Raw genomic sequence first — 16,551 nt, 5'->3', positions numbered from 1 at the left:
GTATTCTGATTTTAATCTAACAATGTAAGTTTTCATTCAATTATTGCAAGTTGAATTTGATGTAAGGTACCAGTTTGTTCAACAACACTGTTCTAGAAAGTAGCTATAGATTATCTGGATTTTTTATTTTCCACTTTCTTTCTTCAGTTTCTTACCTTCCTTTTCCTGATCTGTCTGTGATTCACCTTCTTACACTACCTAAATATTTTTCCTTTTCTCTCTCATGTACATTCCTTGTTTATCTACTTGATATTCTTCCCCTAATTTCTTTCCTTCCTTCCAACAATTTTTACCTCTTCCACTGCCTTTAATCTTCCTTCACCCACTCAGTATAATTTGTCTTTACTGAGTATGATATTCCACATGCTAACTTTTCCACAATTCAAACTTGCCTGATAACAAGTGAGTAAACCCTTCTTATAAACTTTGTTCATTCCAAAACTCAAAATATTTTCACTTTTTCTTTTTACAATTACCATTTTTTACCCACGGCTACTCAGACTGTGTACTAAGGATGCTGCATCTGCCTGCTAGACCTGGTCCAAGATTTTCAGGTTTTTAAGTGAGAAAAAGCATGGACTGCCTCAAAGAGCTGTACCTGAGCTATGTTTCATGACTAATATAAATCTGAATGTTGCAACTGATTATTCTCCTTTTAGGGACTGGGATTTAGAGATAGCATGAAGTGTTCTTGATTCAGGCAATCTGCTACAGAGAGGGTGTGGTGAATTGCTGCTACTGGAAATTGGCTGTGCTTCATTAGGCATAATCACTATTTTCAGCCCAATTCTGCATAACATGGTTTGGGTATCACATGTTGCAGCATTGTAAGGCAGTTCTAAGAAAATGGAGGGAGGAGAGGAGAGGAATTCCATTCGATCATCTTGTGAAATTAGGTTTACTAATCTCAACAGCTCTTTTTCCTGAAATATAGTCATTATTTTCTCACCTTCATTTTAATCTATTTCTACCTCCCGCATTTGCTAATATGATCATCCATGCATTTTTCTTCAACCATCCATTTTTGTCCTTGTTTATTCATTTATTCATATTCACTCCTCACAGTTTTCACCCACAGCTGTTATGCCATCTACATTCTGCTACTTGGTGCCTTAATATGGGATGTGCTGAACCAGGCAGATAGCAGAGGCACCTTCAGTTTACAACTGTGGTTAACTCCTCTCTATTTTGGCTTTTTCCCTGGAAGTGATTAGTGATTTCTTGTGCTCTGACTCCTGGACTCAGGTTAAAAAAAACCACCAAACTACTTTATTGAGCACCCTGCAACATCTTCAGAGCTGTCTGTATATTTTCAGGTCATAAAGGCTTTTCTATTGTATCATAGCATACATGACCTCAAAGCAAGTACCAGCAGTTACAGGCAGATGTGGCTGAAATCACTAGAGCTAAATAATGTTTATCATTTTCATTACATAGAGTAATTTCTTTATTATTTTGTAAATTTATCCATTTTAATTTAAATACTCCTAATGAATAAATATCCAAAATGAAATAATTTGGAATACTAGCAAAACAATAAAATATAGTAGCAACATCATAGTATAGCACCAATTTTGAAATAATTTGGAATAGCTGAAATAATTTTGGAATAAATAATAATTTATTCCAAAATAATTTGGAATATTACCAAAACAATAATATATAGTAGCAACATTGTCTGTGTGTGGTTACCATGCCTGGTATTTCCTCAGTCACACATCTCTCCATTGCTGTATTCATTCCCATGGCTTTACACCACTTGTAGACTGGTTTTGTGTTTTACATCACAGTTTCTCTTCACTTGCCCATGTAACCTCCACATATTGTCTTTGTCTCTTTCCACCAGCGCACATTCTCTAACTGGAGGATGCTCATCTGTTCAAAATCTGGAAATTCTAGCAGCAAGCACACCCCTAACTATCAGTTTATCTCCTCAGTGTGTAACTTGAAAAAGATTATATCTCATTTGTTTATAGCCATATGTCTCATTGACTGATTGCTATTTATGAGTTTGTGGCTTTAATTCTGGTTGGATCTATAGCTACTTTATACCAAATGAGTTCTAACAATTAACAGGGACTGTTCATGGTATTCACATCAGAGGCAGCCCCATTTCCCAAGCCCTCGCAGCTCTGCCCCTTGCTGTACTTCTCTCCTAGAAAATTGCAAATATTAACATGGCACACTTTTTTAGACAAAAGACAACTGTGAACTAATTTTTTTTTTGTTGTTATATAGTAGTGTACTGTCCTACATATGCCAGTATAGTACAGCAATACTGATAATCTTGTATTATGAAAATTAGGTTCATGAAATTGTAATACATGACCTTTTCTGACACCATATGGCAAAATCCTGTGAAATACATTCCGTGCAATATTAACCATGGAATATTCTGCCAGTACTGAAGCACACAGTGATCCTCATATCATCCATACATGTGATTCTTTTGGCTATAGAAAACACATGAAGAGTTTAATTTAATAAAAGCTTTCTTTTAAAGAATGCCCTATAGCTGCAGTAGACCACTGTGCTAACTTATAAATGTTTTCTGTTTTGCAGTATCAAATGCTTCTGTGGTTGTTGCTACAAGAAGTAGAAATATTGAGGTTTGATTAGTTCAGACCTCATTTATTTCTTATGGCTTCGTACTGTTAAAGCTCAGAAAATATTTCACTGATGGAAATGTTTGCCTTACTGAATACAACAAAAGTATGGCCTTAATTCAGTGTATCCCTAGGTCACGACGAGTCTCTAGTGTTGGCTAATTAAGCTCAGTTACAGGGCAGAGAAGCTGACACTCATTTCACTCATTTTCTCTGTCTAACAGAAATTCAGTTCTATTTTCCATTCTTCCCCTTCAGGCAGCTGAAAAGCAGAGTTCTGAGCATCCCTCTGGGGTCTAGAGAAGGGCAGTGTTGTCTCAAAAATTAAAAGTTGCAGCTCTGAAAACTCCTTGGGAGTATGTTAGCCAAGCCTGCAAGGAGCAACCCAGTGAAGCCTTTTCTGAATGGACAACTAGACAATAAATTTCTTCAGCACTGTGTGAATATACTGCTGCTTCCTTTTTACTGCACCAAGTGCAGGTCACCGAGGACTTTTCTCTGAATTATGTAAAACTTTATTTCACAGTTATTGATGGCTATTGCAACTATATTAAGTTCCATAGCTATATTACATTAATGTAACTACTGTTTTTTAATCTATGCTGTAGAGTGGCTTTCCAGGACCCCCTGGCCCCAGTGGCCCCCCTGGCCCACCTGGACATGCAGGTCCCCCTGTAAGTAACATTAATCCTCTTGTAATCATCTTGTATTCTTTTACATGACCTCCTCCTTTTCTCTGTCATGAACATCAAGCACCTTTTCAACTGATAAATCTGGACACTATGCTGAAGAATTTTGTGCATAAATGTCATTTTGGGCTGTGCCATCACCAAGGCTCAAGAGCTGAGGTGAATATACTGTGCTCACTTAAATCCTCGTGTACCCCTTGAGATCTCTGCAAGTCCATGGGATGTCAGTTAACATTATTTGAAGTCATGCCACTGCCTGACATTCCCAAATGTCTATACATGCAAAATATTAACAGGGGGTAAAGGGAGGTGGATACACATTCAGTGAACACACCAAGGGTCTGAGTTTTTCAACATCCATCTCCTTTTAGAGAAGCAGTTTAATTCTGTTTTCATGGAGGCATGTTCTACCTGTTTCTGGGAATTTCACCTTTGGTCATTTGTTGACTGACCTGACTACAGTTTTCCTTACAATTATGGGAAATTATATAAAATATAACTGCACTGTGGAATGGTGCATGTAGCTGTTCACATCTTGACTGAGTTTTTTGCTGCATTCCAGGGCTCTGCTGGATACCAGGGCTCCCCTGGAGAACCAGGACAACCTGGCCCTCCCGTATGTATCCATTCAGTAGCTCTGTGCATGTTAAACACATGAATCTGCGTCACCTCGGCAGTGGATGGAAATTTTGCAGTTTATCCTAGTTGTTCATTATGGTGCATGTCAAATGTACAAGTATTTGTGATGCCTAATGCATTTTTAGCTTGAAGAAGACTTAATATTTGTTATTATTGTGGTTAATATTAATTGCTTTTCTACAGGGACCTCCAGGCCCTGTTGGAATGATAGGCCCAGTTGGTCCACCAGGAAAAGATGTAAGTTTACTATTATTCATCCCATTATTAATAAATAGGAAGAAAAAAGTTCATTAAGTTGCAAGACAACAGAGAACAAGAAAAATAAGTTTTCTGGAATCATCTCTTGTAAAGGTTTTCTTGAAGTAGCTTAGAAATTAACTAGAATCTTGTTAAAAGCTGAGTTTATAAATTTTGGCAGTTGTTTTCCAGGAGGCAGTGACGGAGTGAACTGTCACCCTGAGAGGATTTGCATGACCACCACTGTCTTTGGTGGAAGTTTCACCTACTTACTCCAACTCACCTTGTTCTACCTCAGCTGGTGCTTTGCCAGTAAGTCAAGCAATAACAAAAGACTAAACAAAAAAATTATTTTCTTTCAACAGGGAGAACCAGGAAGACCAGGCAGGAATGGAGATCGTGGAATCCCTGGATTACCGGTATGGAAAATCTCCCAGTAACAATTGTCTTCTAATCATAGGTTTTGTTTTCCCATATCAAGTTAGTCAAGTGAACATGACACATAATGAAAGTTGGCTTGTGCCCTTCATACAATAAGTACATTATTTATTAATCTTCCTATATTTATCTGTTTAGGGTCACAAAGGACACCCTGGAATGCCTGGGATGCCTGGGATGAAAGGCCAACGAGTAAGTATTGAGTATATTGATTACTCTCCTTGAATGATGGTGTTGCACAGTTGTGATCTTTCAGTCATTTCCAAGACTGAATCATAGAATTAAAGTTAATTTCTGCACAATGTCATCTAAACTTCCATAAAAAATATTCCAATTTTTTTTCTGGTTACCTCAGTTGTAGAGCTCCATCCCTAATACTGAAAAGGGCTCCAACAGTTGACAGCACTCATTATTGAAAATATGCCTCTTTTGAGGGCTTAACATTTGCCAAGAGTATTCAAGTTTTCCAGAATGCAGGAGGAATAAAATTCACAGATATGGTTTTACTTTCCCACAGGGTTTTGATGGAAAAGATGGTGCCAAAGGTGACAGTGGCGCTCCTGGTCCAAAGGTAAAAATCTAGAGTGTCATCTTTCTACGTAGGTAGAGTAATGACGCCATTGTTTGTTATATAGCTGTGTTTTGCATTTTAAACAATTATAAAAATACAATAAGCATTAAAGAGGCACATTTAATTCCTCCATGAAAAGAATACAAATCATTGTGAAGGAGTTAGTCATTCAGAACCACACCATGTCCCAATTTTTCAGCCGTAATAAACATGAGATACCAAAATGAAGGGACAAGTCTTGGTCATCTGACTTTCCTGCATAGTATTTTGAAAGCTGAGTCTTTCTGATTTTTATTTCCTGTTTAATTTTTGATTTGACGCTTGTTTACACTTCCCAGAATTCTGTTCATGCTCAGGACACCCCGCTCCTAAAAAAAATTGGGCTTTTTTTATGTGTCTCTTCCCCTTGAATAAACCAACAAGTGTTCTCACCAAAGTTCATTTTCTTTTCTCTCTGTAACAGGGTGAAACTGGTCTTCCTGGAGTAAACGGAGCACCAGGCCAACCGGTAAATATGTGCATCCTGGAGTGTTTAAATGTTAACTGAGTTGTTCCTCATCCTTTTAACTTTAATTATTCTACCACCTGCAGTGGACAGTAGTGGCACAAATAAGAGCAATGTCTCTTTGCTCAGCCATCTGATTTCAGAAGCCATTTAACAGATTCATTTTTACAATGTTTTCTAGGGACCAAGAGGTCCAGCTGGAGAAAGAGGAAGACCTGGGAATCCCGGTGGCCCTGTAAGTAATTGCAGACAATGTTCTTATCCAGAGGCAGCACATATTTGGACTCAATATGTTGAGAATTCCCTACTTCCTTAAAGCAGTTGTAATGTAAAGGAGTAAAAAACTATATAGCATCTGAAAAAATCTCACATGAAAACTTTTCAGTCCCCAATTAAAGATGTAACACTTCTAACCCAAAGCACATTCGCCATCTTATTTCCTGTTTCACTTTTTGAAATGAATAGATTACACACTGAGGAAGAGTTCAGTGTTTCATCATATGCTCAGGTTTGGCAAAGAGAAGCAGGGAGGAGGAGTGGAAGCAGAGAGTGGCAGGGGATGGTAGGGAAAAAATGCAATCTCAGAAGTATCTTGTGGGAAACTATAAAATTCCCCTTTGATGGGTTAGAGGGTACATCCCTTGCTATGAAGGAATTCTTAGTTCATAGCATTCAACACAATCAACAAAGCAGTTTACAGCCAGCACCCTATTTCTGCAGACACTGCATAACCTGAGCAGAGGGTCTGGTCTCATATGGCCTACAAGACAGGCAACAGGGTTTAAGTCATCAGTGCTCATCAGGTTTTTGGAGTGAAATTTAGTTTTTTATGTGAATCAGAAGTAACTGTAACTTTGAAGTACACATCTGTTGCAATCTTACTTATTCACATAGACAATGTGAATGTAGCTGTTATTTCCTTAAGAAATTTAATAGGAATGTATTTTTACATCTTCGTGTCACAGTGCAAGTCATGTGAAGTGTTGGATATTCCTTCACAAAATATTTAGTCAATTATTTCTTTGGAATTTCTCATTTAAGGAATCCTTGGGTCTTAGTCAACCAAGTGGGAAAGAACAGACCCAAAAATATGGTCTCTGAGTTATGGACATGAAAGGATGTGTCCAGGGTAGTGTTCAGTACCCAACACCTCTCTTCTTTCTGTAGGGTGCCCATGGCAAAGACGGATCTCCAGGAGCTGCAGGCCCACCTGTAAGGCAACTTTGACTTTCAGTATTTGTGTTGCTTTAGTCTAATTACTTCTAGCAGATGTTCTGCAGTGCCAGCAAATGCAAAATTGGGGTGCACTTGTTGGAGAATGAGCATTATATTTAATTGTGTCTCAATTGTGTATATTTCATTCTGTTGGTTAATATACTTAAAAGACACAGGGCAATAGCAGAGCTATAACACTGTAAATCAGGAAATGCAAAAATCCAAACCCAGATTATTCTCAGAGAACATGTAGATGGATGGAATTGCTACACTTCATGAAGATCTAATTTTGAATGATCTTATCAAATAAATTATTCAGCTGTCTGGAGTTGCCAAATACTTTTCTTTTCCATCTGCCTAGAAACCTAAGCATGTCCACTTGGGTGTGTAACAGCTGTATTGCCATTCTTTTCTCCTTCTTTTTTTATAATTAGAACAAGTTTTGAAAGTTTTTTATAACTTAATCTCCCTAATGATAGATTTCATGTTTTTAAATTTAAAACACAGAAATTCAGCTGAACATGTAAAAGTCAGAGTAACTAAGATGTAGGTGTGATATTTTAGGACTAGCTAAATCTCATCTTTTACAGCATGATTTATATTTGCTAGTTTCCAGGTGTTTCCTTACTCAGAGAAAATCTCATAATCAGACTCCCTTTTTAAACTTAAGATTAATTCCATATGGCTTTTACCTTTTGCATTAATAGTATTTCTTTCACTTTTAAGGGTCCCCCAGGTCCTCCTGGAACTGCAGGATTTCCAGGCTCTCCAGGTTTTAAGGTATTCAACTAAAGACACATAACTACATGGGATTTGGTCCTTTCTCTAGTTACAGAGCTGATGTCACTCTACATCATTATTTTATGAGCCCCGCTTTTCCTGGCTGCTATTACACTGTTTGCAAGCCTAGAACAGATGTGCTATATGCAGCATGAGACAAACCCAATCCTCATCACCTTTGTGAATGCCCACAACAAAACACCACCAAGTGGTAGAAACCATTAATTTAACGCTGATTGCCCTGGGGATGACTAAAATGCCTTCATTTTCTCATTTTACTGGGGTTTTTTTTCCATAGGGTGAAGCTGGTCCTCCTGGTCCTGCTGGTGTTAGTGGTAGTCCTGGAGAGAGGGGAGAACCTGGTCCTCAGGGAAATGCTGGGCCACCTGGGCCTCAGGTACATTAATAGAACCTGGGACCTAAGAGGTGCTGTCACCTGCTCTTCACAGAGCCCTTTGTTCTGGTCCTGGGTTAGCAGCATTGGTTACTCTGTTAAATTTATTTTTCCAGGGCCCTCCTGGAAGAGCTGGAAGCCCTGGCAACAAGGGTGAAATGGTGGGTACTTTCCACATCTCTGCCATTGCTGCACTCTGTGAGGGCCACTGTTTGGACTGGGTAGAGTCCACCAATGGCACTCTCTCTTCATCTCTGTCTGTTGTTCTCTCTCTGCAGGGACCTTCTGGTATTCCTGGTGCTCCTGGTCTGCCAGGAGGCCGTGGTCTTCCAGGTCCTCCAGGTGCAAGTGGAAACCCTGGGGCAAAAGGCAGTCCGGTGAGTTACTGATGGTATTTACACTGCTTGTACCAACAAATATGGTGGAAGTAAGCCTGATACCATTAAAAAAACCCCATTGATCTTCTCCTATTTACTTGAAATAGTCTAATAAATTATTTTATTATGAAAATAGGAAATTATTTTTATAAATATATAACATATTTTGTTTCATATATCTAGGTGTTGCTATATATAAAGATTATACATAAATATGATGACAATACCTGACAATACCTAATTGCTTTCCTAAATTATCTACTAATTCAGATACAACAAATATACTGCTTCTGTAAAATGGCTACATCAGACAAAATCTGTTTTACAGTCTTATTTTCACCTGTTTTAATTCCCAAGGACTGAGTCCACACTAAACTCTGTGAGTTGTATCTGGTCTTTCACTGTCACTTACCCCAGCAGGCCCTTTTCTTACAGCCTTACACCACATGTAGCTCTTTGTCAGGGACTTTCAACAAAAGACTCAGTGATGTCTGAAATAGCTCAGGAACAGACATAAAATTTTACTCAATGGTGTTTAAGATTGTATCGCTTCTTTCCTTTACTGCATTTTTAAGGAGTCCCAGGGCTTCCACTTACAGGTTCGGACAGCGCATGCTGATTCCGTTGCAGAATGACAAATAAAAAAAAAGGAGTTAATAATTTGAAATATAATGTCTACTTCCTAGTATTTCAGTGTGTCTGGTAGCTCTAGAAAGATGCCCAGCTGCAACTCATAATTTTAATAGGATTTTCTACTTTTTAGGGAGACCCTGGTAAGGATGGTGCAAAAGGAGATCCAGGCCCAAAAGGCGAGCGTGTAAGTGATTTCAAAATGTGTCCAGAGACTTCTTTGAAGGAAGCCTGAACCCTGAATCTTTCCCCATACAAAATCTGTTTGGTTTTTTGGAGACTTCTAACTCACTGATGGGCTTGGTTCTTGTTGCTGCCAGGGTGAAAACGGCACCCCAGGCGCTCCTGGGCCTCCTGGTGAGGAAGGGAAGAGAGGCGCAAATGGAGAACCTGGGCAGAATGGAGTACCTGGAACCCCTGGAGAAAGGGTGAGCTGTGGTACATGACCTTTTGAGCCAAGACAGACACAGAAAATTCTCAAGTTCAGAACACTTCCAGGAGAAATTTGGCTCCATGTCTCTTCTCAGAAAATTCCAGATGTGAACTGGGTTGCAAAACTGGGGAGAATTCTTATCTAGTTTCTCCTCTAAATTGCAGCTCTTGGATTTATCTCAGTTGGAAAAAAAATAATTTCTTTCAGTTTTTGATATAAAAGAAGCAGTGATCTTACATATCTGGAAGCTTTACCAAAAGACTTTTGCTGAGAAGCAATCATAAACTATGAGAACTACAAGGGAAATGAATAATCAAAATTTCAAAATTACTTCTCAGTTAACAAAAATAAACAATGAAAAGAACTTCTGCTCTGGAAAGTGAAATTAATTCTTCTACATTCAAGATATGTCTTTATATCAACACCTCTATTGCTTATACATCTTCAATATCAGTAACAACAGTATTGTCAGGATGTCGTCTATGTTATAATATTTCAACTGCAAACAGGTTTATTGGCTCTTATATTAAATAATTTTCCAAAAATTTAATAATTCTCTCAGAGAAATCCACTAATTGTTTTAATCAAAATAAATAGCGACATGATTACAAATTTTAGATTTCTGTTCCCATCAGAAACAAAGAAAACTGTGCTGATCTATTTGTAAGTGCTAGCTTGATAATTGCTTGCAATGTTTGCTGAAGTTATGAGGAAACCAAAGATGGATAATGAACTAATTAATCATAATAAACATAAATTTATAATTCAAATTTCTTTTATAAAGATAGTAGCAAATATAAATATTAAAACAATACAACAGAGTTCTTCTCAGAACTGAATTAGAGGAAAATAATTGTCAATACTGAATGTGATTTTTCTTTTTTATAGTACTTTAGAAAACACATAAATAATGATTCAGGGCCAGCTAAAAATAGAGGACAGGCTATAATTTCAACAGGAACACTACAATCAAAGGCAAAATAGTTTGCAGCCTTCTTACTACACTGAAATGCCACTTTCATCTCTTTTTTTCCCATTAATTTTCATAATGCTAAGTCTAATGGTAAATAGTTTAGAAGACAACCCAGTTGCTATCACCTGTGTCATACTGCCTGTGATCCATAATTTGTTTTTTATCTGGCAGGGCTCCCCTGGCTTCCGTGGCTTACCCGGTAGCAATGGACTTCCAGGCGAAAAGGTATAAATCTTCCTCCAAAGGAGTCCTCCAAACTTTTGGAGAATCCATGTGAATTTGGATGGACAATTTCAGATTCAATGCTGATTCCCTTGCTGTGGATCTCCTCATCTCTTTCCAGGGTCCTGCAGGTGAGCGTGGCAGCCCAGGGCCCCCTGGCCCCAGCGGACCTGCAGGAGAGCGTGGACAAGATGGAGGCCCAGGTCTTCCTGGAATGAGAGTAAGACAGGACATCTCTGAGGAAATGGGATAAACTCTGTTAGAGATGGCTCATCTGAGCTGATGTGGTAGAGGAGTCCAACCAGAAATCCTTTCTATGAGTTCCTTTAAGCAGCAGTAGCATCCATTCATGGTGGGACAGGTAATGGAGCAGAGTCCCAGGGCATTCCCAGGACACTGCCACAAATGGAGTCAAGAGGCTTTGGGAGGCTCTCAGAGCATGCCAGGCCCTGCCATGAGAAATGCCTCTAATATGAGTCAGCATTGGATGATTTTCTGCCTTAGCGCTTTACGTTTCAGCAAATTCTAACATTAGGTACTTAGGGGTTTTATTTAAATATGTTTATATTTCAGCTATTATGTAAATAGACTTAAATAATTAAATTAAAAATTAATTAAAGTATTTCAATATACATGAGTAATATATTTTTGCTTATTTGTAATTAGAGCAAATAAGCTGTTGGTCAGTTTTTTACAGTACATATCAGTAAGATTTCAGAGAGGGCCTATTGTGTAGATAACATCCAAGTGTACATGGAACGACATTCTGGGAGCTGTACTAAGAATTAACAACTCCTAACAACAAACAGATTGACATTCACAAACCCATCTACAGGCCTCCAGGAGCTAAACAAGATTTTATTGGCAAGGAAAATCAACTATTTAAAATACAACAAAAATAATATTTAGAAATTTAAACAAGTTAATTAAAAAGTGTTGCACATTGTGTTGCTTTCAGGTAGAGGTGTGTAATCAGAATTGTTTCTTTTTTTTTTTTCCGTCTAAATATGGTTTTCTTCCAACATAATGAAAGAAATTTTTTTGTGTTAGTTGATTAATGTCTGGTGTCTTGCTTATATACAAGTCTCAGAAAAAAAAAAAACAATAAGCCCATAATGGCAGAATTTGATTGCTTTCTCCAATTTTCACCCTTCATGGGCTGAGGGAAATGGGAAGATCTTTATTAAAGAGGATGATAACAAGCAATAGTTTCAATATTGAATTGAGACTTCATAATGTGCACTTTAAACTGAAGTATAACACTCTTTATTTTCCTTCAATTTGCAGGGCTTGCCCGGAATTCCAGGAAGCCCTGGAAGCGATGGGAAGCCTGGCCCTCCCGTACGTACATTGTGCAAATATTTTATCCCAGTCCTCCTGCTGACCCAACCCTACCCTAATCCCACAGCACCCACATGACAGGTTGTTATCACAGCCAGATTTATTCCCTCCTCTCTGTTTGCTTTAACTACCAGAGCCCTTTTTATGCTACATCATTGTAAGAGCAGCCTGCAAACTCTGTCATTTGGTGCTGTGCAAAATACAGAGTAGATGGGCCACAGTTGCAGTACAGAACACATAATGAGTTTTGAACACTGTCTCCCCTTCACTCAATGTTGAATGAGTCCAGGGAATTGCTTTATTTCACCTCACAGATGCCACATCTTCCTTTCTTTTTGCTTATTCCAGGGCAACCAGGGTGAATCTGGACGCTCTGGCCCACCTGGCCCTCCAGGCCCCCGTGGCCAGCCTGGTGTGATGGGTTTCCCTGGTCCTAAGGGCAATGAGGTGAGTGGGATTTCTCCTCTTCTGTGCTGATCCTTGATGAGTCAAATGTTAAACTAAATTGCTCCACAGTGGGCTATCTCATTCTGCTGCTTTAGACAATTGTCCACTGACCAGAAACAAGTATTTCAAATGTAGTTTTTCTTTTCTGTAAGGGTGCACCAGGCAAGAATGGAGAAAGAGGCCCTGGTGGACCCCCTGGACCACCTGTAAGTTTTGCTAATATTTTGTTTAATAATGACACAGTATTAATAATAACTTGATGAGACTTACAAAAGTGGTATCATTTTCTAACCATAGCCTAATTTTGTCTTTGAATAGGGTCTTGCTGGGAAGAATGGTGATGTTGGCCTTCCAGGTCCTCCAGGACCTACTGTAAGTGTGGTGGGCCCATCTGAGGCAATGACTGGGGGTCTGGCAGCTACAGATAGAAACTGGGAATTTAGCAGAAGCAAAATATTTTTAATTATATAAATAAATCTCCTTTATGAAGACAAATAAAAGAGCTCTTCTTTGCCATTGTTTTAATGAACGAATATTCAAAACTTTGGTGGGAGAAGCTTGAGTCAGGTGTACTTTGTATAGATTGAAATGAAAAGTCAATTTAGAGCTCTTGGTCTTTTCTAGCAGAAATGTATTGTTGCTCCCTTTTATGTTTATGGCATTTCAAACTCCTGTAAAATTAAAATGTGTCTGCTGAATCACATCTAAGAGTTGGAGTGAAAAGAGCAAAAACCACAACACCAACATACATTGGTTTTTGAGCTTGTGCAATGCCATCATCAGGTGTAGATTAGAGGTGGTGAGGAGGTGTTTATATATTAAAGTGTTCTCAGGCAAGTTCATGGATTTTCTTCCTCATTTGTTTGATTCTAGGGAGCTTCTGGAGAGAGAGGAGAACCAGGACCAGCAGGCCCACCTGGCCTCCAGGTACTGTGTGTTCATTGTTTTCTGATTCTTTTTAATAGAGTAACACACATAAAATTAAATATATATATAGGCATCTGAACATTTATACTGGAGTGCCAGATATCAACCTATTTTGAATAGAATAGAATATAACTGATCAACCACTTTACAAAAGTTACAAGAATGAGTTGGCCACACTTCTTTGTGTTTAAAGCAAAAATCTGAAGATGGAAAAGGCATAACTTATCTGTGTACCATGGGTAATGCTGTTCTTTCATATAGGGATTGCCTGGTGGACCAGGACCAGCTGGAGAGAACGGAAAGCCTGGAGAACCAGTAAGTAGTAAATTCCTTTTTTTTTTTTTTTTAAGTAATAAAAATTAATGAAAAGTTCTTGCTAAATTATGGTTTTAAATTCAGACAGCTCTCAGCTCCCCTCAGAGCAGCAAAGTCTGATTTGGGGGAATAATAGAGGAGTGCCAACATAGTGCCAACCACAGTGTAGATGTACTAAGAAAAGTTCATGGCTAACTTACATTTATTTTCTCATAACCAGGGGCCAAAGGGTGATATTGGAGGACCTGGATTCCCAGGCCCAAAGGTAAATAATAAAGCAAATTTTGTAATGACATAAATTAATTAACAAAATATGAGCCTGAGAACAAAGAATAACTCATTTTTTTATCACAGGGTGAAAATGGTATCCCAGGAGAACGTGGTGCACAAGGTCCTCCAGGACCTCCTGGAACAAGAGGTGGACCAGGTCCTGCTGGCACAGAAGGTGCCAAGGTACCCACAGAATGTTTCCTTTTCTGCTATTCTGCTACCATTTGGGTTAAATTTTTTTTTTTTATAATTATTTTTTGTTACTCCTTAGGGTCCTCCTGGCCCACCTGGTCCCCCTGGAGGCACAGGATTGCCTGGTTTACAGGGAATGCCAGGAGAAAGAGGAGCTTCTGGAAGCCCTGGACCAAAAGGGGAGAGGGTAACACACACACACTTTTGATTTTATGCTGATTTAATGTTAAGTGTCCCACAAGGCACTGGGTTTGTCCATGTCTTCACTTTGGCCTGATTTCAGAGGTGCAGACTCTGTAGCAGCACTGTTGATTTAGCAATGGGATGTGGATTCTAGATATTAAAAAATATGGGATTTCTCCCTCAGTTTAATCCGTGCTAGATACTTTGCTGCACTGGGTGTCTTGGGGGATGGGTACATCAAAACAGTTCTAATGAATCTAATTTATGATGAGAATAGTTCATACCATGGAAAGACAATTTGGCCTGGCTTGATTTTGAATCAATTTGGGTTTTTTTCCTCATCAAAGGATGCAGTATCTGATGCTGAATACTGGGCAAAATATCATCCCCAGTTTCATTAAGGAAACCTGGCTACTGAGAGACCCTCAGTATGAGATCCTCCCCCCCAATTCAGGTTCACCTCCTCATGCTTCCTTTTTGCTCATGGTTTTTGTGTCTTAAAATTCCTAGGGAGAACCTGGTGGTAAAGGTGCTGATGGCCTTCCTGGTGCAAGAGGAGAGAGAGTGAGTATTTAAACATCCAACAGGTTATCCATCAGCTTTACACAGCCAGCTCTTAGAATAGGAGTAACCTCACACTGAATAATACTGTCTAGGACAGCTACAGTTGTTATCTCATTGTGCTTCCCTCCAGCAGTGCAAAACTGGGTTTGTAAACTAAATTAGGCCCAATACTGGTTTTTGTGATTACCACTCCTTGTGTAAACGTAATGGAAATTTTTGGAGAAAGATTGTAGTTGACTGGGACAATGTTTTAGAGGGAAAGAAATCATGTTTTAGAGGGAAAGAGAAAATCTACCTGACTGATGTTATAATGAATCACAAAAAGACATTGGTAGTAAATATTCTCATACAGAATATTCCTGCAGGTTACTAAATATGATATATGTATACATCTATATAGCAAATACACATAAAATAGGCACTTGAAATACATACATCTATCAAATCACCACCTGCAGGCAGTATATACATGAAAGTAATGAGGGATGACAAATGTACAAATGCAGCTTGGTTGAGTTGTAGGAAATATAAAAAATTTATTTCTGACCATAAGGTACAGATTAAATTTTCAGGAAAGAAATAACTCAGGGAGCTAGCCAGGAGATGCTGAAGAAATGTGGATCAACTATCTAACTGGAAATTAGGGCAACAGGTCACTTTTATTGTAGACCAGTGAAAGGGACCTATTAATTTCAGGTGGTTTTGGATTAGGTTTGGATGGTGGGGAAAAGAAAGAAATCGCTCAGTTGGAGATCTCTCACACTGCAAAGTGGTGTGATTTCAGAGCATCACTCCAAAACGTGGTGTGCAGATGCACTTTGGCACTGTAACTTGCTTCATTTAAGTGTCTTTGGCAACCTGCTTACACTGAAACACAAACACTATTGATCAAAACAGAAGAGTTTACACTGTCATATTTTGATACAAAATACATAATTTTCCTATTTTCCAATTGTTTAGGGCAATGTAGGTCCCATTGGCCCTCCTGGTCCTGCCGGCCCCCCTGGAGATAAGGTAAAGCACGTTCACAAAGGGGTTTGGACTGTAAGGAGTCCCAGGGGTGGCTGTCTCAGGGAGGAAGACAAACACCCCGTGACCATCCTTGTTCCCTGCAGGGAGAGACTGGCCCAGCAGGTGCCCCTGGCCCGATGGGTTCCCGTGGAGGTCCTGTAAGTGACAGAACTTTTCTTCCTGTATAACCTCACCATGGCTCCTCTTGCCTGCTGTGGATATCAGTGCTGCACCAAAACTATCAGCAATACTTTTGGCTTGGGTTGTAAATAAGCCAAGCACATTCAGCTCCTGTTGACTCTTGGGATTTATAAGTACCAAAGGCTTCAGAAAATCAGGGCTTTTAACATTGCAAAGGGATCAGAGGGCTGTGGTGACAGAGCAAGGCAGGAGTGTGAGCAACAGTCATGTCCATCTTGATTTAAAGTTATGTAAACTTTCAGAAATATTCTTTTTTGTGTTTATTTTTTTATATTTAACACTCTGGGATCTCAGTTGAACAGTCAGGGCTCATACAGGTGTAGCTGAGTTAAGTTTACCACATTTTAGACATTTATCAGTTAATTCCTGAACAGCTCTGTTTAGTTCTTTG

At 38.9% G+C, this 16,551-nt stretch overlaps 1 protein-coding gene across 1 annotated transcript in view; it reads left to right on the top strand.

Annotated features, from left to right (window-relative positions):
* COL3A1 (collagen type III alpha 1 chain) overlaps positions 1-16,551 on the top strand; it is a 48,870-nt gene that overhangs the window by 22,122 nt on the left and 10,197 nt on the right. The window contains exons 6-34 of the mRNA XM_063162543.1: positions 3,215-3,280; positions 3,858-3,911; positions 4,118-4,171; positions 4,537-4,590; positions 4,748-4,801; positions 5,127-5,180; positions 5,644-5,688; positions 5,867-5,920; positions 6,853-6,897; positions 7,627-7,680; positions 7,979-8,077; positions 8,191-8,235; positions 8,353-8,451; positions 9,215-9,268; positions 9,402-9,509; positions 10,659-10,712; positions 10,831-10,929; positions 11,997-12,050; positions 12,399-12,497; positions 12,650-12,703; positions 12,816-12,869; positions 13,371-13,424; positions 13,686-13,739; positions 13,960-14,004; positions 14,094-14,192; positions 14,281-14,388; positions 14,895-14,948; positions 15,909-15,962; positions 16,064-16,117. Coding sequence (XP_063018613.1) covers positions 3,215-3,280; positions 3,858-3,911; positions 4,118-4,171; positions 4,537-4,590; positions 4,748-4,801; positions 5,127-5,180; positions 5,644-5,688; positions 5,867-5,920; positions 6,853-6,897; positions 7,627-7,680; positions 7,979-8,077; positions 8,191-8,235; positions 8,353-8,451; positions 9,215-9,268; positions 9,402-9,509; positions 10,659-10,712; positions 10,831-10,929; positions 11,997-12,050; positions 12,399-12,497; positions 12,650-12,703; positions 12,816-12,869; positions 13,371-13,424; positions 13,686-13,739; positions 13,960-14,004; positions 14,094-14,192; positions 14,281-14,388; positions 14,895-14,948; positions 15,909-15,962; positions 16,064-16,117 — 1,875 coding nt within the window. The remainder of the gene's footprint in view (positions 1-3,214; positions 3,281-3,857; positions 3,912-4,117; positions 4,172-4,536; positions 4,591-4,747; positions 4,802-5,126; positions 5,181-5,643; positions 5,689-5,866; positions 5,921-6,852; positions 6,898-7,626; positions 7,681-7,978; positions 8,078-8,190; positions 8,236-8,352; positions 8,452-9,214; positions 9,269-9,401; positions 9,510-10,658; positions 10,713-10,830; positions 10,930-11,996; positions 12,051-12,398; positions 12,498-12,649; positions 12,704-12,815; positions 12,870-13,370; positions 13,425-13,685; positions 13,740-13,959; positions 14,005-14,093; positions 14,193-14,280; positions 14,389-14,894; positions 14,949-15,908; positions 15,963-16,063; positions 16,118-16,551) is intronic.

The sequence above is a fragment of the Melospiza melodia genome, chromosome 8 (assembly GCF_035770615.1).
Source record: "Melospiza melodia melodia isolate bMelMel2 chromosome 8, bMelMel2.pri, whole genome shotgun sequence".
In the NCBI taxonomy this organism is placed as follows: Eukaryota; Metazoa; Chordata; class Aves; order Passeriformes; family Passerellidae; genus Melospiza; species Melospiza melodia.
Note: the sequence above shows the minus strand (reverse complement) of the source record. Positions and strands in the feature narration are given on the sequence as shown.